Here is a 25,484-nt window from a genome sequence, read left to right on the forward strand (position 1 = left end):
TATTTTTCAATTACCCATAGTAATTTGGAAAATCTTTACCTTGGATTATTATTTTAAGATTGTATCCAAATATGTAATTCTTAACAGCTAAACAGAAGGTTATTTATGAGTGACTTGTGACTGTGTCCAACACATGATGCCTTAAATCTGGATTACAGCAAACCACTAAAAAGGAATGCTCTTCTAAAGAGCTGGCTTGTGGTTTGGATTTTTTGACAGAGTGAAAGCTAAGAGTTTTAGTATCATTTAAGTCCACAAAAATAATGTGTCCTTTTATATTGGCTGGGGGAGGAATAAAAGAAGAATCTTGGGACTTCAGTCCTGCAGTACTCCAAATGAGGATTCCAAAGATGTTATGCACTGAACTTGCTCTTGTAAACAGCTCTGCTTTAGGAACTATTTGTTCTTTACATCAGTCACAGTTACAGCTTTTTCACTAGGCAGTTAATGGCTCCTTTACATAACGTCTTTCCTATATTCAAAAGGTACTGTTAAACAAAATTGGTTTATTTTTAACCTTGAAAGTGCTTCACAGTATTTCCCATTCAGGGAAAAAGTGGAATTTTCTGAAAAGTGGACTTTAGAGCACTTACAGTAAGGCAGTTTTGGGCAGTTACTGGCATTCTTCAGTACACACTGCTTTTTGTTTGTTCTCTTGGTAATAAATAACTAAAGGACCAAATAAATAAACAACAAATTCAGTCACAATAATTCCAGCCTGCTCACCTACAAAATGAGAACCATGCATGTTATTCTGCAGCTTATAGCCACACTATGCAATGTGGAGACAGTTGCCTCAGTTTGGCAGGAAAGCAGAAGGTAAGTGTTCCTTTTCTTCTGCAGCTGTCTCCACCGTTTCGTTTCTCTGACACAGAGCATAAACATCCAGTGTGGATATTTCTAATGGTACCTTGCTCAGATATTCTATGAAAAAACCCTACTTCTTGCTGTATTTTGAAGAGTCAAATAACGATTTATCTCTTTATTTTGGATATGTGTGACACAGTAAAGGTGCCTGTTGAAGCAGCTAAAGGCATATTTTTGCAGGCAGGTAAAGCTCAGGTACCTTTTTTCTGTTGCATGCTGTGTGAAAATACCTAATCTCAATCTATTTCTTCCTAAAGCTGAACAATTTTGTGCTGAAAGTACTCCTCTTAATATTTAAAATCTCCTAGACTGCCTATTTCTAATCTTTGGAAATACAACTTTTGTGTTTTCACTGCAAGTATCTCTAGGAGGAGAACTGTTGCCCCAGGCCCAGAGCTGGGTAATAATTAGCATTGACTGCGTGATTGCAGAAGGCTGATCAATTGCTTTATTCTACTATATTATATTATACTTGTTAAGAAGCTCGTAGCCCTTACAGACTCTCCAACACAGCTTTGACCTAATTGGTCAATCCCTCAAAACACTCTCCAGTGTCCAGTTAGGAAATCACCCTTTGGTAAACAAATCTCCATAACACATTCCACATATGCACAACAGGTGCAGCAAGTGGTGATAAGAATTGTTACTCATTCTTTCCTCTGATCTTCTCACAGCCTTCCCCAGGAAAACACCTGGGCAAGTAGTCTGTTGCCCTCTGTGGGCAGAGAGCTGCTGTCACAGAGAAGGAAGGCCTGGTCCCTATCAAATAGTCATGTGAAAAAAAACTAAAGAGCTGCTCTATCAGAAATTTGTCATTCGCAAGCTGAGCACAGGGACACCTTTCATGAGACAGGGTTGCTCAGAGCTCCACCCAGTCTGGCTTTAAATGCTTCCACGGATGGGGCATCCACAACTCCTCTGGGAAAATTGTGCCAACACCTCACTACAGAAAACTTCCTCTTAACATCTAATCTAAACCTACTCTCTTTTAATCTGTTCCCCCTTATCCAGTCAGTCCATGCTCTTGTATAAAGGCCTTCTGTATCTTTCTTGTACACTCCCTCCAGATATGGGATGGCTGCAGTGAGGTCATTCCTATGCTGCCTCTTCCGGGTTGAACAATCCCCGTTCTCTCACCCTTTCCTCACAGGAGAGGTGCTCCATGCTCTGATCATCTCAGTGGCTTCCCCTGGACTCTCTGACAGGTGCCTGTCCCTCCTGTGCTGGGAGCCCAGCTCTGGATGCAGTGCTCCAGGTGGGTCTCAGCAGAGCAGAGCAGAGGGGCAGAATCCCCTCTCTGCCCTGCTGCCCACGGGGCTCTGGGTGCAGCCCAGGACACGTTTGGCTCTCTGGGCTGGGAGTGCCATGGCTGGGCCATGTGCAGCCTCTCACCCACAGCACCCCCAAGCCCTTCTGGGCACGGCTGCTCTGGGGCTGCTCATGCCCAGCCTGGGCTGGCCCCAGGGGCTGTCCCAGCCCAGGTGCAGCGCCAGCACTTGGCCTTGTTAAACCTCATCACATTCCCAAGGGCCACCTCTCAAGCTCATCCAGGTGCCTCTGGATGGCATCCCATCCCTCACAAGTGTCACCAGCACCACTCAGCTTGGTGTCATCTGCTAATTTGCTGAGGGTGCACTCGATTCCTTTATCTGTGTCATTATTAAAGATATCAAATAACACTCATCATCATATGGATCCAAGGGACACCACTTGTCACAGATGTCCCTGGGACTCCAAGCCATTGACCACTAACCTCTGGATGTTACCATAAAACCACTTTCTTACCCATCTATCAGTATGGAATTGGATCCATCTCTCTCCAATTCGGAGAGAAGGATGTTGTGAGGGACCATGTCAAAGGCTGTACAGAGGTTCACAAAAAGACATCCACAGCCCTTCTCTTGTCCACTGATGGAGACATTCCACCATAGAAGGCCACTAGATTGGGCAAGCACTTGCTTCTTATGTTTTGATGGTTATTTTTATTTTAACATTCAGATCTAAGTAAAGTACAGGTTTAGCATGCTCAGTTAGAAATGGTCCAGACAGAAGATTTGATTATTAGGGAGAATCCACAGCAGGCAACATTGGCCATCAGCTTGGCCCCCCAGCATACCCAAGGCTGTGGAGCTTAGGATGGTGCTAGCAATTACTGTTGGCAAAGTTATGCTATCATGTGATGCTATCATGTCTTCAAATTCAAGAGAGATGTACCTTATTTCTTGGTGAGTGATAATTATCAAATCAAGACTCTTTTTTGAGTCATCCCTTTTGTAACTGATGAAGTCAGCAGTGAAGTCTCTTTTGAAGTTATGACTCAACAACAAACCACCAGAGCAGTGTGGCCTGCGGGTGTTTAGACAGTACTGTGCAATCCAAGACAAGGTGCAAACTGTTCTGTGTACTGATTGTGAAATGGCTTTTGCTTTCCAAAGAGTACTCTTCTGTCCCTCAAACCTCTCAATAAAGAATAGCAGAGAAGGTATTTTGATTTCCATGCCCACCCCTGAAGTTCGTGCTCTCCACTGTCACCCTCAGTGGTGTTCTTCAGTAGCTGAAATATTTTTACCTCCTCTCCTATTTAAATTGTGTGACTTAGCATCTATTTCAATGTGGTTCTCCAGTAACACTTTTTCTTCAAATTTAATGTGGAGGTGACAAGTTTGCAAATTTTTGCAGTATCTTGATTCTTGTAAACAATGTTGTTGAATATATGTCCCTTTGATTTCCCAGATAATCTTAATAAAAATGTGGATGCATTAGTGGTGTTTCAGAGTTTAAGAATCATTTGCAATGGGATTTTTCCAATTATTTTTTAGATTTGTTTATCTAACCTCAAGTAAATTCAAAACCCTAAAGCTAAATCTGCAGCAAATCATGTGAACCTCATACAATCTGCTGGAAGGGCCCATGCATGTGTGTACATCATTCAATGAATATTCTTGGTAAAGTTGCTAAATTGTGATTATTATTAATTGCTAATTAGGACTATAAAATGATAGTATCACTTAGATTGGAAAAGGATCTTTCATTATGTGAAAAAATACTGCTACCTGAAAGTCACTCAGAGATTACCATCAGTTTTAGTTTGCAGATAGTTGATGACAAGGCTTCCATTTGCATTGGAGAGTTCAAGTCAGTCTTTTCTGCCTGTGATTTCTACTTTAGACTCTAAATAATGCCTTACAACAACCTCTGGGGAAATCTTTAGGATGTGAAGTAGCTTGAGTTTGATTGTATTTTTAGGCACATGGCTGCTTTCCATGGTTAATCCTTATTGCCTGTAAGGGTTTTGGCTCTATTTTTACAGCAATAATGTAACAGTTCAGAAATATATTTCAATGTAAATTTGTCCAACATCAGAATACTTGGTAATTGCTAGGAATAAGATAACTATCTGCTTCCAGACATCCCATCAGATGTGTCAATGTATCCTATAGGTCTAGCATCTAAGGTTTCTCACTCCTACTGTCTTTAAGGACAACCTGTCAGTCTCCAACCCAAGATGCCAGAATAGAATTGTTACTCAGAGGTTTTCAGTCCTCCATCAGTAAGAAGATGGAAAGGCATCCTGGAGATACAGTAAGGAACAAGCTGATTCTCATCCACTTACCAGGGCAGTAGATTCTCATTTTTTTCTCACTGTTGATGTTACTGTCATGCTGAGTGGTGGGAAATAATGGAAAATTATTACAGGAACTTTTTAGGAATTACTTGCTTAGTATGAGGTACCTGTAAGATGACCTATTTATGGATGGAACAGTTGGTTTTGAAGAGGCTAGGGAGTTACATCAAATTACAAATAAAACCCAGCTTTCCAGAATTTCACAGAATGGCTGAATACATTGAAAAGTCTATGCTGAAAGGAACTTCTGGAGATCTCCTGTTCAAAGCAGGGCTTTTGATTAACTTATCCAGGAGTCCTGACAATAGTGTTGCATATTTCCAAGGAAGGGCATTGTACCATTTCCCTGGGTAGCCTATTTCTATGTTTAATAGCTGTCACGGCAAAATTTTGGGCAAGTCTGTGATCCCCAAGCTGGTTAAGGCTGTATAGCTGAAAAGAGGTAGATTTATTTTCTGAATAACAATTTAGTACGTATGTAAACTTAAAATAGAATAAATGGCAACAGAAAGTTGGATCTACTGCTATGTCTTTGTTGTCCAAACTGCAAATTTCTTAATCTTATGGAATCAGGTTTCGTTTGTTTGGACTCCTGTGATATTTGTATGATGTAAGGAGGTCAAAGAGCAGAGGGCAAAGCCCTGCCTACAGTGAAACCCATTGGCACCTCACACTGCAGGATCTGCCAACCAACTGGGCTCAGCAAGGAAGGTCCCATTGTAGAGCAGAGGCAAGGGCCTTAACTTGGAGAGAGGCAGAGAGAATTGCTTCACAGAGAATGAATAATCATCATGTAAAGCCAAAATGGAATAAGTTACTGAGAATAAAAAAGGCAATTCATACTTCAATGCTCCTTTATTCCTTTGCTATTTACCACTGAAGATAAGATCACCACTAATAGCCTTGGCTTTTAAACTTGATATAAATCAAGTTTATGCTATAATGCATCAGTTTTTAATATCTACCAGTGGGTGCTTTAAAGAAACTTGATTTATATTAAGTAATGGCCTTACATGTACTGAGAACTGGAAGTTTGATTGTATTAAAAACTGAGCACCAAGATGACAAGTCACTCTCAAAAAAATAGGCCTAACTGCAGGAGTATTCAACTTGGCAAGCTGAACAGTAGTAAGGAAGCTAAACATGTCTGTGTTTTCTAGCAATGTGAGTTATCCCATTACCAAGTAATACCTTTGTTTATGAGATTTCTTTCAATTCTGGAAGGCATTTATGCTTTTATGCAGGGTTAATAGCAACACCATAAAAGTCAATTAGCTAAAATCACTAACATGTATTGAAGTGCTACATCCATTTGAGATGTGCTGCTGTGTGTGAGTCTTTAGCTTCACATACTGGGGACCACAACCACTCTCTGAATAGGAAAGCACAGATATTTTCTGTGTGTTATCGCTTCTTTCTCTTCAATAACATGACCCACCAGAAAAGCATTTGTATGCACAAAGATCTAAACAAGGAGGAAAGACCTGGCTTATTAAGTCTTCGAAGTTGTTTTTAATGTAATTTTAAACCACCAAAGAATTTAAGATTAGGCAGCTGTTGATAAATCTGAGTACTGCTATGAAAGTGAAACAGAAATCAGCTTGAAGGTGCTTCCAAAATATTAGTCTATGGTTTAAATACAAACTTACATGTGATTTTAGTATACTGCCCAGGACTGCACTGGAATGTTTTCTTTGACAGCTCTTCAGAAAAAGCCTTCCACAGGGGAACAAGGGAATTGAATGCTCCATCTCCAATAGATTGCAAACTGAGCAGCTGGAGCGCGTGGGGGCCCTGCGACCCGTGCACCAATCAAAGGGTAAGCTGAACTTGCAAGTCTTTGTTCCAAAGTCACAACCAAAGGGATATCTGTCTGCCTGCTGGTTATCAGAAAGTGTCAGATTTCAGCTCTTAATAATGTATGTTCATGATTTGATGAAACCCATAATAATGTCAGATTTGAAGCCATAGACTAAGAGAATACTACAACCAGTTGTGAAATACTGCTCAAGTGTTCTCATTTACAAAGGTTTTTTCATAGAAAGTATCTATGAAAAACTTTCATAGAAATTATCGATGCTTAAAACTTTATTTTTCAAAACATCCTTCCCTTTTAAATAAAAAAAAAAACAAACAAAAAACTCCACAAACAAACAAAAAAAAAAAAACCAAAAAAAAAAAAAACCAAAAAAAAAAAACAAAAAACCCCACCACAATTTCTTTTCCACAGAAAATTGTTATTTTCTTAGGGGAGTTTCTTTCAGGGCTTTAAAACATCAAAAATTGGAAAACATATATGAAAACATATATGAAAACGTATATGAAAATATAAATGATTCATTTCCACACTATTTAGTAAACTATATAATGAAAATTAGCATCTTTACATACTATCTAAGTGTTATTAATCATAATTATTATTTCAATGTTATTTTATTCATTAATTTTGCCTGTGGATTTTCAACAAAAACTTCACCAAAGGTGTTTAGTTTTGAAAAAGCTCTAAGTTCAGCTGGAAACCCATAAGTTTCGGTACAGTTCTCTTTTCTCTCTGAGCAACATTAATAATGTTATTTCTCTTTCAAGTTTCGCTCCAGACGTATTGAAAGATTCGGGCAGTTTGGTGGAAAAGCATGCCTGGAGGCCCTAGGAGACACACAAACCTGCAAAACCAGCAAAGCCTGTCCTGAAGACCCAGAGCCAAACTGTGGTGCTGACTTTCAGTGCAGTTCAGGTAGGTTTTGCTTTCATGCCATAGCAAGTAAAGCAGTAACTCAGAAACCACATTTTAGTTCTGTGAATAAGTTACATCAGCCTCATGCTAGCACTCAAAAACAGTCCATGGACAGGTGGGAACAAAACCACAATGCCAAAACCACAGCAGCAAAACCCCTTATATAAAACCCCTTAATAAGGGGTACATTCCTCTCATCTTCCATTTTAATTTGCACCTAATTTAAATTCTTCTGTAGCTTCTACTCCATGGTTAGAAGCACCATACTGACCATATCCCTTCTTCTACCTTAACTTGCTACTGGATCACTAGGTTTTACAAAAAATCACCAGGAAAAAAACAAACTAGGACTGAAGGAATCTCAACAGAATGGATGCGGATATTTACCAATCTCACTGGCATGACAGATGCTAGCTGGAGACCAGCATGCACCCAGATGCAAAATAAGATATAAATTTGTAAAGTGATACAAAGGCATACAAATGTAGTGCTCAAGATTCAGCAGAAATCAAAATAAAGTAGGAAAAGTTAATAGTAGTAAAAACTAGTGAAAGAAAAACACAATGATGGTAAATGAATTTGAAGTTCCAAGCCAATTTTTGTATTGCTTTTAACTCAAACACTGAAAAGTGCAAATAAAGCAATTAAAAATTAGAAAGTAAACATTTAACTGCTAGTTCACAGAGATTGTGTGGCATTTACAGGTGGAGGTGATGATATCAAAATGTTGATTTATTGTGCTACAGCTAATTTACTAAAGTCTTTAAATCCTGTAGGGAAAAAACAACCATCTTTGTAAAACTACATCATATGTAAACTCGGGAAAGTTACTACTTCCCTGCTGCTTTAGAGCACAAATCACTATAGTTTTGGACACCACATGTCCATATTATTCAAATAATATAGGCCAAACAGCAACAATTTAATTTATTTTGAAAGATTTTTTTGTTGATGTTGAATTGATATTTCCCTGTATTCTCTTAACACAAATAACAAACCCCAACAGACCAAACATTTGAATTTTATTATAGAACAGTCTAGATTGCAATGATTTTCTTCAGATGACAGCAGTTCTCCTGCAATTTACTTTTCTCAGTCATCCCACTAACTTACAAATAACAGGAGTATGCAGGTTTTTTTCATTTGAAAGTGGGAAAGCATAGGATTTTAATCCTTCAGGACAACAGTAGAAATATCCACAGAGGAAGATCTTCATAAAGAGTAGCTGAGGGTGCCATTTAAAGTCCATCTCTACAGAAGTGCATTCAGGCAATGTTTTATTCCTTGACCAGGCCGATGTATAAAGCGAAGACTTGTGTGCAATGTGGATAATGACTGTGGAGACTTTTCTGATGAAGATGACTGTGAGTCTGACCCACGGTCACCATGCCGCAACCACGACATCGATGTGTCTGAAGTTGGCAGGACTGCAGGACAAGGGTATGTAGTAAAAGGGCCCAGTGAAGAGTCTGGGATTGTCTCCAAAGCCAGCTGAAAAAACTGGGTCACAGTGACATTCCCAAAAGTGGAATATGAATTCATGGTAGCATTTGTATCCAGAAATGCTAAGCAGCCTTTGCAAGAACACTTAACTACCATTTTATTTTGTATACTTGTGAGGATAAAACATGCAGTGTAATATGCACTACAGACAGTGTAAATGGATCATAGTGTTAGTAAACAGAATCATACATACATGCCACATGAATAAACTTACATTTTATTTAAATGTAAATTTTATAGGTACATAGATTTGTTTCTAATAATATTTCTTCACAACCAATCAATAATTGTCAATTACTTTGCTCAAATGCGTGTCTTAAAGGGAGAAAATATCTCTTGACTATTTATATAATGGGATACCTTACTGCACAACACTTTATGCACAGTTCAATTCCAGTATTTCATTGTCCACTTCCTGATACTTGTTGTTTACAGGAGCGTTCATCATTGATCTAAGTTGAAAATTAATCTTTCTGTTCTCAGACCCTGCTGGATTTCTTTCATCTCTAACAAAAAGAAAACGTGACATATTGTTTACCTACAAATAGAGTTAGAAGGCAGCAATCCAAACTGAACAGAAGATAAAAGTATATTACTGCACCAGAGTGTGTTTAATGAAAATTATACATCCTTTTCATTTAATTTCTTACTCTGCAAGAGCAAAAATGCTGGGGTTTTAGCATGGGGAAGTAAACCAAGCATAAATGCAATTTTAGAAGCTTCTATTACAATCTTACTAAACTCTTGCATGAAAAAGTGTTCTATAGAGATTCAGTAATGACATAATCTGGCAACTTTGATGGCTTGCTTACCACTTTCTACACTCAGAAAGGTGCACATACATTTGCCAGATGTAAATATTGGAAATGCTGAAAAGATTGAAATGTATGAATCATGCACAAAAGGGCAAATAAACTATACAGAATCCTCCAAGGAGTTATTTTTGGAAGTATTTCTTGTACATCAGTATATAGATGCTTAGAGGCATACAGCTGATGTGCCTGCCTCCCTGGTTTTGTAATGGTTTAGATTTCCTCTCTTATACTCCAGGAAATGCTGTTATTCCACCAGGTCACACCCTGCAAGAAGAGTCAATGCTAGGAGTAGCTGTATATTCCTTCTAAACATTTGATGGATGTTGTACAGGCTTGATAAACAAGCCCCTACCAGCAAATAAAGTAATATGAGTTATTAAAAATACATATGGCTGTTGAGATGTACATTTTAAGTCTACAAGGAATGCTTTCTCACAGATGCACTTGTCAAGAAAAAATGTTTTTTCGCACAAATATGTTGATAAGGAAAACTGGTTTTTACCTCCTTTTATGCCTAAGGTTTTCACCATGTTGAAGGTTTTATGTTGTTTATTTGTTTATTTCTCATATATGATCCTTCAAGAACTTTACCAAATATGTAACTAACTCCAGTACACAGATGAGAAGACACAAGAGATGAGACAAGTTCCTTGGATGGAGCAGGATCCAGTTCCACAGCTCTAGTTTCCATCCTGACAGAATACAGCTTTGCCAGTCTACAGATCATGTGTGCTGACACACTCTCTTTTGAGTATAACTTGCCTTGTGTTTCTCTTGTAGAATCAATGTTTTAGGGATGCAGCCAATGGCCAGCCCATTTGACAATGACTTTTTCAATGGTCTTTGTGAGCGGGTGCGCGATGGGAACACACGGACGTACTACCGCAAGCCGTGGAACGTGGCTGCCCTCACTTACGATGTAAGTGTGAATCCTTTGCAAGATGTCATGTGCCTTATTGAATGCCAGCTCCTGGAATACTCTTGGAAGGCTCAGGACATCTCTTGAGCCAGACAGCAGCTTTTCAGGCTCAAGCTTGTGCTAAAGGAAAAGAGTTTATGTTATCATTTACTTTGGCAGTCAAGCTCAGTTATGCCAGACAAATTCCCACGTCTTTGTGCTGCACCTTTGCACAATGAATGGAACTATTTTTCTGGAATGTTTGAAACATGAGCAGAAGAAACGAACAGAAGATGTACAGAAAGGATTACAATACCCAACTTTTACTAGGTAGAAGACAAAAATAAGCTACATTTTCAAGGACATGTAAAAGACTCTGATAAAAAGGCAGACATAATAATACAATATTCTGGTCCTACTTGTTTTTTTTCCAACTAGTGATAATTTTCTCTGTCCCATTGGGGAAAAAAAATGTTTTTTTCTTTTAAACTTCAGACTATGACTTTCAGTGAGGTTTGAACACCAAAAATGTTGATGATTGCTGAAAAAATTGTTAGACACTTTTCAGAAATCAGAGCACAATTTTGCCTTCTAAATTACTCTAAGTAGGAACTTGACACAACAAATACAATTTTAACCAGATCCTTCCTGAAATGAGTAAATCTGACCCAAAGATCTCTGGTTATGTTTGGTTATGATGTATAACAATTTTCTGTTGCTAAAATGTGATGTTCTGCTAAACTATAATAAAATAACTGGATTAGTTATTATTTGCTGTAATAAAAGAAGGCTGAATCATAATTCTGACTTATCTCAGAAGTCAGGAGCTTTTAGCAAATTTTAACTCTATTTTAGGAAGGAGAGACTATTATTCCTCACACAGAGTCATAGAATCTCCTGAGCTGGAAGGAACCCAAAAGGATCATTCATTCTAACCCCTGGCTTTGCACAGGATACTGCAAGGGTCACACCTGAGAGCATTTTCCAAATGCTTCTTTGAGCTCTGCCAGGCTGGTGCTGTGACCACTTCCCTGGGGAACTGTTCCAGTGCCCAACCACCCTGTGGGTGAAGAAACTTCTTTAATATCCAAACTAAACTTCCCGTGGCACAACTTCAGGCCATTCCCTCGGGTCCTGTCACTGTCCCCAGGGAGCAGAGATCAGTGTCTGCCTCTCCTCTTCCCTCACAAGGAAGCTGTAGACACTACAAAGGGACTGTTGACACACATAAATTACTTTCACAGTGTTACATGCTGAAATTTAATAGTCACTAAATTATTGTCACTGCAGCTTTCTGTTCACTTTTGAACCACTGAGCTGATCCCAATGAGGTAGTTTGCGGAGGGAGTGCTATTTCCATTTGTTTTGGTTTAAAAGAAAAAGGAGCTGTAAGAAAATGCATTGATATGTTCTGTAAAAAGTAAAGCTTTAACATGCTACATAGATTTTTCAACTACTGCCTGTTGTTTTCTCATACAACCTTTTCTCTATCTTTTCTCAGACAAAAGCAGACAAAGATTTTTCAACTACTGCCTGTTGTTTTCTCATACAACCTTTTCTCTATCTTTTCTCAGACAAAAGCAGACAAAACTTTCTCATCTGTGTACTACCATGATCGTGTGAAAATGTTACGAGAGGTTTACATAGAAAAACAGAAACATTTTAGTGTTGACGCCTCTCTGAAGTACACACCTACTGATGGGAGCAACAAAAATTATTCAGAAGGAAATTTCAAATATGACTACAGAAAAAATTATACTTTTAAGTCCATCCTGCAAAGCTACACAGAAAGGGTGAGATTAATTCTTCTAAATGTTTCCATGTAGCTATTTTACAAATGGTACAGTTTATACAGTGTTAGAATTAGGCAATAATAATCTAAGTATTCTAGGCAGCTGCTGCTTTTTTAAAAATTTTCTTAATTAAATACTGGTGACAATAGGGTTAAGATTTCAGACACAGCCAAATGGCAACTCAAAGTATCTGCTTTTTCCCACTGTTTATATTTGACTAGCAAGCACCCTTATCTTCATCAGGGCTTTGGTGTTAGAAAGGATCAAGATGTCTGGTCTCATCCTGATTAAAGAGCAGCTCTGAGCTAGTGCAATGTGGGCAAATTAGATCAAGTCCTACGATGAAAAATTGCCACTGAGTAGGCCTATACTACATAAACACAAAATAAATTTTAGGAATAATGATCAAAAGGTCAAATCTCAGATATGTGGGTACCTGTGTACTAATACACTAGCCAGGGCTATAGGGAACAGGCACTAGCACTGGTACAAAGATAATCCACAGCTTACTAGCTTGCTGGCACAACTTAAGTGAGTGCTAGTTCTCATAAGCAATGCCCATCCTGCACTTCCCCACAGCATGTTCGAAGGGAATGTTGTTGCAGACAATCTGGAGAAAAGAAAGCCCATTTTGGGATTGTGCATAAGCCATACCTCTACCTGCCCTTTGAAACAGTGAGATGACCCTACCCCATTTTATTTGATAGCAAAGTAGCCTTAGCATTTAGTGAGGTCAAAATGAAATAGCTCACAAAAAGTGATGTTAGACATGCTGTTGTTGAATCCCAGGCAGCAGATAAGCCCCAGGCAGCTGCTGCTTCACTCCCCCACCAGCAGTCTTGAGGAGATAATGGGAAGGGTAAAAACAAGAGAACTCCTGGGTTGAGATAAAGTTTAACAGGAAAACAAAACCCATGCACACAAACAAAGCAAAACATGGATTGTGTCACTGCTTCCCACAGGCAGGCAGGTGTTCAGGCACCTCCAGATAAACAGGGCTCTATCACGTAAATTGGACTTGGGAAAACAAATGCCATCACTCCAAAACATCCCCCCCTTTCTTCCTTCTTTAACCTGCTTTATCTACAGAGCCCAATGTCATAAGGTGTGGAAAAACCCTTTGGATCAATTTGAGTCACCTGCCCCCCACCCTCCCAAGCAGCCCCAACCTCCTTGCCAGCACAGCAGTACAAAAAGAAGAAAAAGTCTTGGCTGTGTGTAAGCAATGTCCAGCAGTAACAAAAACATCTCTGCATTATCAAACCTGTGTTCAGCAAAAAACCCAAACATAGTCTCATGCTAGCCACTGTGAAGAAAATTAACCTTTTCCTCAGCCAAAATGAGCAGAACACATTATGGCCTAATCCAGCAGCTGTGTGCTAATGGAATTAACTGATCAGGTTACAATTTTCCACACTTTTTGCCAAGGTCTGTGACTACAATATGCCACCATATACAAGGCATATCAACTCCATAGAGCTGAAGTACACCATGTACAAGGAATACTAGATTTGCCTCAACTAATTAATGTTATCAGGTTTGTCAGTCTTGTTGCCTAGGGCCTATTCAGAGCTCTGGAGGTTGAACAGATATAAGGGAAAGCTAAACTAAGTTTTATCACTGATTAATTGAAATAATGCTGAAGACAAAGATCTGCACAATAAAGATAAGCTGAACCCAACATTGCCTTTGTACCGGTATGAGTTTTCCTGCTATGGAAACAAACCATTTAAACCTCAAATCATGAATCTTCACAGACATAAAAGATCAAGCTCTATAGCTCAGGGGGTTTTAATGTCTGCTTATAGTCTAGTGGTTTGTGATAGGAGCTTTGGACTCAAATCCTTGCTGAGAGATCAGTTCAGAGAATGAGTCACAACCTTTCACAAGAAGAGTTCTATCACTGCAAAATCACAGGGCTCCAGGGTAGTGGAGTGAAAGTCCCTGCATGAGAACCCTCCAGGGCCCACCTGAAAGTTAAATCCTCCATAATCCTGGAGGTGTCTGGAGGCACCTGGCGAGAAACTGTGTATGCTGGTTGGCAGGAGTACTGCACCTACGAACATTTCCTCACAGTGATTTAGGTACCTGAAGATTTCTGCCAGTCTTAAGCAGCATCTGAGTCAGCAGTTTAAGATCCTTTTAATGGTGCTGGAAAACATAATGGTCAGGAGCAAGGTCCCTTTTTCATACCTCCTATTGGGCACTACTATTAAGGGAGTCACATTAATACTGCAAATAATAATGGGGTTTAGAAGGCATGTGCTCCCTTAGACTCTTAAGTACAACTATTTCAAGAGATTTTATTTCCCAAGTTATGGGCAGTAGCTAGGTCCTAACTTAGAATATGATATAAAATCACCGGGAGTGAAATTTACAAAAATATCAGTTGTTAGTTCTAGATTTACAATGTATGTATGGCTCAAATACATAATATGGAGGTTTTTTCCCTCATTAATTTTCCTTTTATGATGTTGGTTTGGAGTTTTTTGCTTTTAATTGGAACTGTGCTCTTCTTTCTAACAGTGAGGAGGGTTTTGTTTTTAGTTGGAGCTGTGCCCTTCCTTCTGACAATCTGAGAATAACAGGGAAGTGGTCCAAAAAGAGAGAGAACTTAGGTCTGCTGTGACTATAAACAAAGAGGAAACTCCATCTGACCTGAGTGGGCAGCTTCTGCTATTTAGCAAGCCATGCAGAACTACTTTTCAATGTTACAAAAGTCAGAAAGCCACTTTTCAGTAGGTATCGGGCTTCAAGACACCTGTTGTCAAATAGATCACAAAGGGCTTGCTGAAATAAGGGAAGAGTTCTAAATTGGAAGAACTAAAATAACTCTCTTGCTGGCTCCTCAGTTTAGATCAGAGAGCTTTCTAATTGTTATAAAACAAATTTGTCCTGTTTCCACACTGCTAGATTGAATGCCATGTTGAAAAGTGCTGCAGCTTCTTTACAAGTAAAACAGAATAGATTTTTGTGCTGTGCTGCATACCAGAATGGCACTCTCTTCTCCTTTTTTCTCCCTGCATTCAGAACCAAACCTTTCTGCACGTAAAAGGACAGATTCAGCTGGGAAGGTTCCAAATTCGGAGTCGTGATGTTCGTCTCACAGACAGTTTCCTTGATGATTTAAAATTTCTGCCCGCTGAATATGACAAGGGGGAGTATTTCAAATTCCTAGAAGACTATGGAACTCACTATGCAGTCTCTGGAACTGTAGGAGGAAAATACGAACTTGTTTACGTGCTGGATAATTATGTTATGTCTCGACTAGGTATGCTTTCTGTTGGCCTTGCTACAACCAAGTTCCCACACTTTCAAAGAGACATGTGATGGTAGATCTGTGTTTGTAGAAAAATACTGAGAAAGTGCAGATTAGTGCGTGCTGCTTGTGGCACACCAGTGAGATTACAGAATTATGAGAGATTACAGAGAAAAGAGTCAACTTCATAATTTACAAAACTATTTGAAATCTCTGTTTTAAGTCTGTGACTGAGGGGGCCAAAGAAGCCTTAAACAAACCTCATGAACACACTAGCAATAACTGCATCGTTCACAAGAGATCTTGTCCAAAGATAAGAAAACCTGCCTAAACCCTAAATCCTGTTTGGTAACTTTTTGTGGTACAGTCACTCTATGAGTATAGTGGTGACAAACAGCAAGGAATAAATGGAAGTGCTTTCTAGAAACCACATGGAGCATGTGACTGTGTTGAAATTAATTTCATAGCTGTCAACATTCTCACCGGAATATTCCATGCCCTCATTAAAATAGGAATGTGGAAATTTAATCTTCCCTCATGGGCAGTTCAGATATATGTGAGTTTGTGCTGGATTAAAGTGATCACATGGGAATGAAATGAGAAAAGACAATTCTCACGTTGATTTTGGAGATCAGAAAATCAGTACCTGATGCTTGCACCAGCAATATCAATATTACTATAAAATATTCAGGCAATGAAAAGGGACACGGGACAAATATGTCAATTTCATTTCCCACTATTAGTCTGTTCATCACCTTGAGATTGTAGTTCTGGACTTTTTAAGTCCCAGTTTTAAGCAAAATTCTTTCTGAATACAGTGCTGAAGTGGCAGATGATATTGGGTTTGGGTTCAATAAAGAGAAAGGAGATATTGGAAACAGTAGTGGGTAGAGGTAGATTAGAACTAATGGAAAAAGCATACTTTTAAGACATCAGTGGCCTTGATTAATTTTATGGGGAAAAGGAGTGGAGAAACATAGTTGAGGTTAGAAGAGAGAGACTGAGAAAATTCAGTAATTTAGCATATAAAATTAGTAAATATTGAGCAACTGCAAAAGACAAAATTTCAATATTATAAAAGGAAAAAAATTGTTCCTAAAGGAACCATTTTCTTGAACCTGCTTTCAACTAGATAAAGAAAAGCAGAAATCCATTTTTTGTATTTTCCTAGTCACTACAGATCTTACCTGCATCTGGTCAGGCATTTCAATTACAGTCATCCTCATATTCATTAGATAGACAAAGAAAAAGTAAAAGATAAATGGTAAGAAGAAAGCCACAAACATTTCCAACAGGCCTGAAATGTATTCTGTAAGAATAATAATATCTTGTTATTTTTGCTTATTCAATCCATCTAATTACCTATTTCTATTCCCAGGAATCACTGTAGAAGATGTAAAAAAATGCCTTGGCTATCACTTAGATGCCAATATTGCATATGAAAACATACAAGCCAATATTAATGTTGATGGTGGTAAATGTGAAAATATTCATAGGAAGGACAAATGTAAGTATATTCTTGATTTACATTACATCTTTTGCTTAAGAAAAAATAGCACCAGCTGCTTCCCCTGAATAATCAATATAGTTATTACTGTCAGGGGAAAGACAAATCCAGTAGAGCACTACAGGGGAGGTTCACATTTTTCCATGCTCCCAAGTCAAGAAGGCCTGAGACTGTGTTCCCAGCCTGCACACACATGAACACCAGCATGATGCATACAAACATACACAGATCACTGGCCACAAATAAATACAGGCAAAATACAGACAGTGCTCAGGTAAACACAAACGGCACAAATGGTTTCATCTTTTTCTCCTCTCCATTTAATCAGGGGGAAGTCTTTCAGTGGGCAATATCACAGAATCACAGGAAAGTTGAGGATTGGGAGGGTCCTCTGGAGGCCACCTTGTCCAAGGGAACACACGCCTTCAGTCCCCCCACAATATTTATATATGACCAGTACAGATAACTTCAGATAACCTTAAATATCCAGCCGAACCAACAACTGCATTGTTAGCCTCTCCTGTTAGCAACAGAGATACATAACACCAGGCCCACAGTTCCATTGCTGGTGCAGACTCTCTGATGCATACCAAGACACACACACAGACTGAGGATGTCTCCAGGGACTGGCCTTAGGGGCTCAGTCGATCCAGCAATTGGCCCTTGGACCATCTTACCTCCAGTTGCCTTAGACAGAAGTGCACTCATATGAGAAAAGATCTCAGTCAAACCCAGAACTGTGAGGTCTCTCCAGTATTTGGCCTAGAAACCCAGTACCCAGCTCCTCCACTTGTCTCACTCTGGAGACATAAAAGCATAGAATGGTTTGGGTTGGAAAGGACCTTAGAGATGATCTAGTTCCAGCCCATCATTTTGGAAAGGGGTTCAACACAATAGATCAGGCTGTCCAGAGCCCCACCCAACCTGGCCTTGAACATTTACAGGACAAGGCACAGTTTCTCTGGGTAATCTGTTCCACTGCTTCCCTGCTCTCTGAGTAAAGAAATTCCTTCTATCATCTAATCTAAATCTCCTCTCTTTTAGTTTATAATCACTCTTCCTTGTTCTGTCCGTATCTAACCAAGTGAAAATATTGCCCTCCTCTCTCTTTATAAGTCCCCTTCAAGTACTTGAAGACTGCAATGAGGTCTCCCCAGAGCCTTCTCTTTTCCAGGCTGAAAAACCCCGTCTCTCTCAGCTTGTCCCTCATAGGAAACATCTTCCAGCATTCCATCCATTTCTGTGGCCTCCTCTGGACTTTCTCCACAGGGTCCACATCTTCCTTGTGTTAGAGACCCCTGAAAGGAGAGCAGAGGGGCAGAATCCCCTCCCTGCCCTGCTGCCCACGGGGCTCTGGGTGCAGCCCAGGACACGTTTGGCTCTCTGTGCTGGGAGTGCCATGGCTGGGCCATGTGCAGCCTCTCACCCACAGCACCCCCAAGCCCTTCTGGACAGGGCTGGTCAACACAGGCTCTTCTCCCACTCTGTGCTCAGGCCTGCTGTTGCTTGACCCAGGTGTAGCACCTTGCACTTGGACCTGCTGAACTTCATAAGGTTTTCGTGGGCTCACCTCTCAATTTTCTCTGGGTGTCTCAGGATGGAATCCAATCCTTCTGTTGTGTTAATGGCTCAGCTTTGTGTCATCTGGAAACTTTCTGAGAGTGCACCTGACCCCACTCTATCGCTGATGAAGATACTGATGAGAATCGGTCCCAAATAGAGCCCTGAGGGACACCACCCATCACCAGCCTCCACCTGGACGTAGAGCCATGACCACAAACCTCTGACTGTGCCCATCCAGCCAGTTGCTTGCCCACCAATAAGTCCACCCCTCAGGTACATATGTCTCCAGCTGGGAGATAAGGCAGTCATGTGGAACTGTATCAAAGGTCTCACAGAAGGCCAGATAGATGACATCTGCTGGTCGTCCCTTGCTGACTGCTGCTGTCACTGCATCATGGAAAGCTACCACATCTAGGCCGCAGCAGCAGCTGCTCTGGTAAGTGGCATGGCTCCCATGCCACTTACGCTATATTCACCTGCTAGTCTGGCTTGACACCCTGGCAGATGTATTGTCACTTGCTCTAGGGCCTGCCACCACAAACACCAGTTGCTTATCAGCCCTTGTCCAGCTCTAGCTGCTGGCACACAGGGCTCTATACACATGCATGCACACAGAGTAGAGTCCCTTCACCCTAGGAAAGAGTTCGAATGGAATTTAATGGTAGGCCACGACAGACTGCAAAGATGAAGGACAATACACAGCACAGCAGCTCACAGATCAGTCATTTGTCTATATGCAATCAGTCTCCTTTTCTTTGCCTTTCTCCCTTTATTTTCTCAGGTTTGCTCCTCCCAAAGCCACCTTGAACTCCCCTTATCTTTTCAATGGCACTCCTGTAAATATATGCAAAGAATTTAAGTTCATGCAATCACAAAATGCCATTCTTTGCATCCAGAGAGCCCTTCCATTGACTGATCTTGCTGCTGATTCATCCTCAGCCCCATCCTACGGGGCTAATGGCTCTGCTGGAACAGGCCTGGGAGGAGTCGAAGCAGGGGTTCCCTTTCTCTGGTTACCTTGTTTGTGTTCCCCTGCCTGTCATTGTTGCCCTCAGCTCCTCATAAGTGCCTGGAGATGGGCTTTGTTTCACGTGGGATAAAAATTGCAAAAGGGAAGGATATTTACTACTAGTGCATAAGAGGGAACTATTTTCAGTGCTCTGCTCTTGTATTTTAATTATGAAGCAAAAGCTCCTACTATTCTAATTCCTGCCCTTTTTTGGTTGAGCTCAGGGGATACAGTAGAATTACTCATTATCTTCTGCTCGACATCAAAGGACTGTGATCTCCATAATGTGTCTCAGTTTGTCCTATCCTTTCTTTTCCTTCTAGAGTTTTCTAATTTAATTGCAAAATTAAAGATTTCCTCCCACATAAGAGGTATAAGCAAAGAGATATTGAATTCTGATACAACCAAGAGTTCTCTCTATAATCATTTTACAAAGAGGAACAGGCTGCACTAGCTGTTCTTCCAGATGCATGGACATTAAACAACCTGCTTCACCCTCTTTTTTTTTTCTTTTCTGCAGCAGAAATGAATGATAATGCTGTCATTGACGATGTCCTTTCCTTAGTTGAGGGAGGGAAGATTGACTTTTCAGTTAAAATCAAAGAAATGTTACTGCGAGGAGCCAAAGCAGTTGATGTAGAGGATTACATGGAGTGGGCTAAATCTTTGGTTGATGCTCCAGTAGTGATACAGCAACGAGTAAGTACAGGTTCTTCAAAGCTGTGGCTTTTTACAGTTTGAAAGCTTTTGTTCTATGATCGAGGGGAGATTCCAAGTTTATAATCAACTTTCACACATTGCCTTTATCTTAACTGTTTCTTCAGATTTTTATTCCAGTGATGGTTATATCAAAAGGATTCAGAACTTTGGAAGTTCTGTGTTATGCATGGGCTTTTTTCCTTCTACAGCCTTCTCCAATATATACACTTGTTCCAGTTAAGATGAGAGATGCATATTTAAAGAAACAAAATCTGGAAAGGGCAATTGAAGACTACATTACTGAATACAGTGTGTGCAAATGTGAGCCCTGTAAAAATGGAGGCACCCTTGTACTGGTAGATGGAATCTGTACATGCCTGTGTTCAAGTTATTTTAAGGGAATTGCTTGTCAAATTCCCAAATCTACATTAGTGAAAGGTGAGTAAATACTCAAATTAAACTAAAATGAACATATCTGTTTTAACAATATGCTGACAAAATGAGCCCTCGTAAGAACACAGCACTCCTTTATGCCTGCTGCTGTCAAATACATGTGGAAGGTAAGGTAAGTTGCTGGGTTCTTTCCATAAAGGGGGCACTCTAATTAAAGTTCATTGTCCCACATATATTACTGTGTCTGGGAGTGACACAAAATTCATTTAAGTACAGAGTATTGAAGCCTGGTGCAGTACTGGTAAACCAATTTCAGGCAAAAGCAATCTCACCAAGTCTTAAATTATTTTGTCTTCAGTTTTCTGCAAAAACTCAGTGTGTGCTAGCACATGATCATGTTTCACAATTACTGTGCTAGTTTAATATTAGGTCGGGGGAAAGGGAAAAGAATGCAGTTCCACAACTGACAACGTAAAAAATTTACTGTGCAGTAAATTCATTCTCTGGGGCCAGGTTTTTAATGCACAGGTGCCCAAAATGGACTTCAGAGCTTGTTTCCTAGCATGACAAAAAATGTTGAAAGCCCAGGGTTCTTAAGCACTGCCACAGACAAATGCATTTTTAAATGTCAAATCTTTGTGATGGGTTGTGCTCAGGAGGCTGCAATGATGTGCAGAATCACCAAAACTGAGTTGAGTCATGGTCTACCTTGAAAGAGGTGGATGGCCTAATCCTGTATGATGTCTTCATTCCAGTTGTGACTGATGGAGGCTGGAGCTGTTGGAGCGCCTGGTCCACCTGCATCAACGGAGAGAGCACTCGAACCCGCCAGTGTAACAATCCTGCACCAGGACCTGATGGCAGGCCATGCCAGGGAGAAAGCATTGAAAAACGGCCCTGTGAAGAAGGGAAATAGTTATGCTCCTCAAAACCAGGTAAGCAGCCTCTTTAAATATGTTACTGCAGTTTAGAATAAATGCTCAGCCAATATTTGGGGCATTTCAGAAATGCAGTTGACTAAGTGATGGGTAAGTTCACTCACACATTTCACTAAAATCTGTGATTTGAAACTACCTTTGATCAACCACTGTGTATTGGATTTATGAATGGTTAGATTTGTATTTGAATGTTTTGACAAGTAATGTTATATTACAGCACTCAGGATTAGAATAGAATTCTGGATAAGAATAGACTAAAAATACAGTTCTCAAAGAAACCAGATTTCATCTCCAGTCAGACTACCCATCAAAAAGCTTATGTCTTAAGGAGAGGGAAGCGACTTTCCAGGAAAGAAAATATTAAGACAGTTTAGAAGACTGAAGTCTCTTACTTGATAAACAGAATGCTGAAATCCAACAAAGCTAGTGTTGGATTTTCAAAGCAGATTTGAAACTTTCATTGAAAGAATATGTACATATCTGGAAGGACAGATATAAGTAGTACAAATTAAATAAACCAGCAAGAGATAGATTTTAAACAGACTGCAGACCTATCCTTCACACAATGGGCATATCAAAAGTAAGTATGCATTTTAAAACCTCAACACAAAAAATAGAAGGTTATTAAAGGTAGATAATCAGTCTCACTCAGGAAGTCTCTCAAGAATCAATTTTTGCAGGATTGGAAACTATTGTGGCTGGCCAGTGCCAGGAGGAAAGGGACTGGAGGTGCTGGTTAACAGCCACCTGGACACGAGCCAGCAGTGTGCCCTGGTGGCCAGGAAGGCCAATGGCTCCTGGCCTGTGTCAGGAACAGTGTGGCCAGCAGGAGCAGGGAGGTCACTCTCCCCCTGTACTTGGCACTGGCGAGGCCACACCCTGAGTGCTGTGTCCAGTTCTGGGCCCTCAGTTTGGGAAGGACGTTGAGACTCTTGAGTGTGTCCAGAGAAGGCAGCGAGGCTGGTGAGGGGCTGGGAACACAAACCCTGTGAGGAACCACTGAGGGAGCTGGGGGTGTTCAGCCTGGAGAAGAGGAGACTCAGAGGTGACCTTATCACCATCTACCACTCCCTGAAAGGTGGCTGTGGTCAGGTGGGGGTTTGGTCTCTTTCTCCAGGCAGCACTGGCAGAATCAGAGGACACAGTCTTGTGCTGCACCAAGGGAAATGTAGGTTGGATATTAGGAAAAAGTTTTTTATGGAAAGAGTGATAAAGTACTGGAATGGTTTGCCTGGGGAGATGGTGGAGTCAGCATCCCTGGATGTGTTTAGAAGAAGATTGGATGTAGCACTCAGTGCCATGGTTTACTTGAGGTGTTAGGGCATGGGTTGGACTCGATGATCTTGAAGGTCTCTTCCAACATTGTGATTCTGTGATTCTGGGAACATATGACTATGTGTTTCCCTACTCCTAGGTCAGTGTTATTGCCCTCTTATTAAATTTGGGGTATGAAGTTCACCTTTGCTTGATTCAATGAAGCTGGTGTTATTAAAATAAAAACAAACCTCATAAGCAGCTTTATTTTATTCCTGCACCGTATCATCAACATTTACTTCTTCAGCCATGAGAGCAAACACCACAATGATTATTCACAACACGCACATTTCACCAAAGTTTCCTCTGCTATGGCATAGGAAAAAATATTACCCTTATTAATTTGGCTTCTGTGGGATCTCAGCACCTCAGGATGGAGGTGCAGAGAGGCCGAGACCACCCTTGGGGGGCTCGGGAATCCTGGAATGTTGCCAGAAGTGTCTGGTGGCTGGATCCTACACAGGAGATGAGACCTCTATGAGGACTGGGAGGATTCCACTGGGTGAATGGTGAAGGGATAAGTTAGTTAAAGTGTAAAACACAGAGTTTAGGATTTTGGTACAGGGGGGTCTAAAGAAGTAAGATGGAGGAATTGGGGCGTGTCCTGTCCTTCTTCTTCTTCTTCTTGGCCTCCATCTTCTGTGGTGGTGGTGGCACTTTGGGATTGGTTATTACTAAAAGTGCACCGGTTAATAAGGGTAGAAGGTATTGGGGAGAAATGATAAATATTGTACACGTAACTTAGGGTATAAAGATAAGTGACCGCCCAGGGGGCTCGCAGTGTGCCCATGGCTGACTTGCTGTGCAGACCTCTGTCGGGCTGAAAGAAAATCTTTTAGATAAACAATTAATAAACACCGAGACCGAGACAAGATCAGAAGTCTCTCCTCGTCCTTTGAAGCGTCGGCTCTTCAAGGCCATCTCTGGGCCTTTCCAGGCCACCTAAACAGCTCACAGAAAACCTTACAAGCCAAAACAGCAGAGAAACCGAGCAAATGTCATCCCTGAGCTATCTCTGTTCATAAATCAGGCGAAGAAAAACATGAAAATTTACAGGCTTCTTCACAGAATCATACAGAGTCTCAGAATGGATCAGGTTGGAAGGGACCACAGTGGGTCATCTGGTCCAATCTCCCTGCTCATCCCAGAGCACATGGCACACAGTTATGTCCAGATGGTTCTTCACTACAATTCTTTTACAATACTGTCATATTTGGGACACAATCAAATCATGACCTTAGTGAACTATGAGAGTAAAACTTCCTTTAAATTTTGACCAAATAGATATGCTGTAGCTACCATCTTGTATCACATCTTCACTATTTTTCATCTTTTTTTCAGAAAACATTAATGGATTCTAAACCAGTTCCACAAATCACAGTTTCTGCTGACCAGCTAGCTACACCAGGACACTGTAATGGCATGATTTAAAAGTACCTGAAGCTTAAACGATCTGTAATCAAAACAAAGTAATAAACTATAAACATATTAACAGAGATGTGCTGATACAGTAGCTGTGGTCAACCTTTTATTTGTCTGTTGCTATCATTAGAATATGAATATGCCATCTTTGTTAGTCAATGGAGTGTCTATTTATGATTTTTTGTAATTATTTCTAGCATGTTTTCAAACTGATTTTCAAGAACTCAAATCCAGCACAATTATAAGAATAATGTATATAGCATCATTTGCTTGACCGTATATTGTTAGAGGAGAACTTTGAAGAGTCATTATCTTCAGCAAAATGCCCTTGGAGATTTATTTCAGCCCTATGTTTTACCGCTAATTCATGGCACGGATCACCAGGATGTTTATGAAGACATGCAACCTCACTAGAGCTATTATGCTTGCTCTCCCTAATACTTGCAGAATAGTTCATCACTGTGTCTTGACCATGTCAATGAGTTCAATATTTTATGAGAAATCAGAGGCACATCACAAAGGGATAGAAGAATTGTCCTATTACCATCCAGATTTTAGCAGAAATTCTACAACAAGGAAACAAGGCTGATGAAATTGTGTTGTCACTGAACCTACCTGTCTGTCTTCCTCAGTAACTTTTGAACCCAGCAGACAGTTACTGGAAAATTGGTTTGGAATGAGGAGGAAAGATAGTTCTCAAAGAGGTATCATTTTAAAAGGCAGCTAACTTGGGAAAACAAAAAGAAATCAGTGTCCTCTTTGAGGAAAAGGTAACCATGTTAACTTAGCTATACTACTAGACATCAGAAGATCCCCTTGGAAGCAAGATATAAGGAAACAGTTAATAACAAAAATATATGAGGGCTGAGTGGTTTGGAAATACAGAAATAGATTAGATCAAATCAATGAGATTAGTCCCTTGCATAGTGGCAGTCCAGATCTGAAAGAGTCCCCTGGAACATTTTTTACCTTCCTCCTGCCCACCATGAGTGACTCTAAAGACTCTGAGTACCCAAGATTAAACATCACAAAAGAAAGCAGGAGAGAAAACAATGAACCACAAAATCAGCTGTGCTACAAAAGTTAGATAGAAAAAAAGACCTTTCACTGGTCCTGCCATCATGAATAGTCCCTTCAGACCATAG

The 25,484-nt window shown here is 40.2% G+C and overlaps 1 protein-coding gene across 1 annotated transcript; it reads left to right on the top strand.

The window, feature by feature from the left end:
- The first annotated feature begins 724 nt into the window (after window positions 1-724).
- Window positions 725-24,430, top strand: C9 (complement C9). The gene is made up of 12 exons (XM_059492510.1): window positions 725-819; window positions 6,194-6,311; window positions 7,079-7,226; window positions 8,519-8,666; window positions 10,325-10,463; window positions 12,017-12,235; window positions 15,266-15,506; window positions 16,873-17,001; window positions 20,094-20,272; window positions 20,482-20,710; window positions 21,421-21,600; window positions 24,259-24,430. Exons 1-11 carry the CDS (start codon window positions 734-736, stop codon window positions 21,579-21,581), a joined length of 1,797 nt encoding a protein of 598 aa, XP_059348493.1. The 5' UTR covers window positions 725-733; the 3' UTR covers window positions 21,582-21,600; window positions 24,259-24,430.
- Window positions 24,431-25,484: the final 1,054 nt, after the last annotated feature.

This window comes from Ammospiza nelsoni, chromosome Z (genome assembly GCF_027579445.1).
Source record: "Ammospiza nelsoni isolate bAmmNel1 chromosome Z, bAmmNel1.pri, whole genome shotgun sequence".
In the NCBI taxonomy this organism is placed as follows: domain Eukaryota; kingdom Metazoa; phylum Chordata; class Aves; order Passeriformes; family Passerellidae; genus Ammospiza; species Ammospiza nelsoni.

What these genes read in the sequence shown, in the direction of transcription:
- C9 (XM_059492510.1), top strand. Translation starts at nt 734, where the DNA reads ATGAGAACCATGCATGTTATTCTGCAGCTTATAGCCACACTATGCAAT. An exon ending in TGGCTGCCCTCACTTACGAT is followed by an intron (nt 10,464 to 12,016) that starts GTAAGTGTGAAT and finishes ATCTTTTCTCAG; the next exon opens with ACAAAAGCAGACAAAACTTT. An exon ending in TGCAAAGCTACACAGAAAGG is followed by an intron (nt 12,236 to 15,265) that starts GTGAGATTAATT and finishes CCCTGCATTCAG; the next exon opens with AACCAAACCTTTCTGCACGT.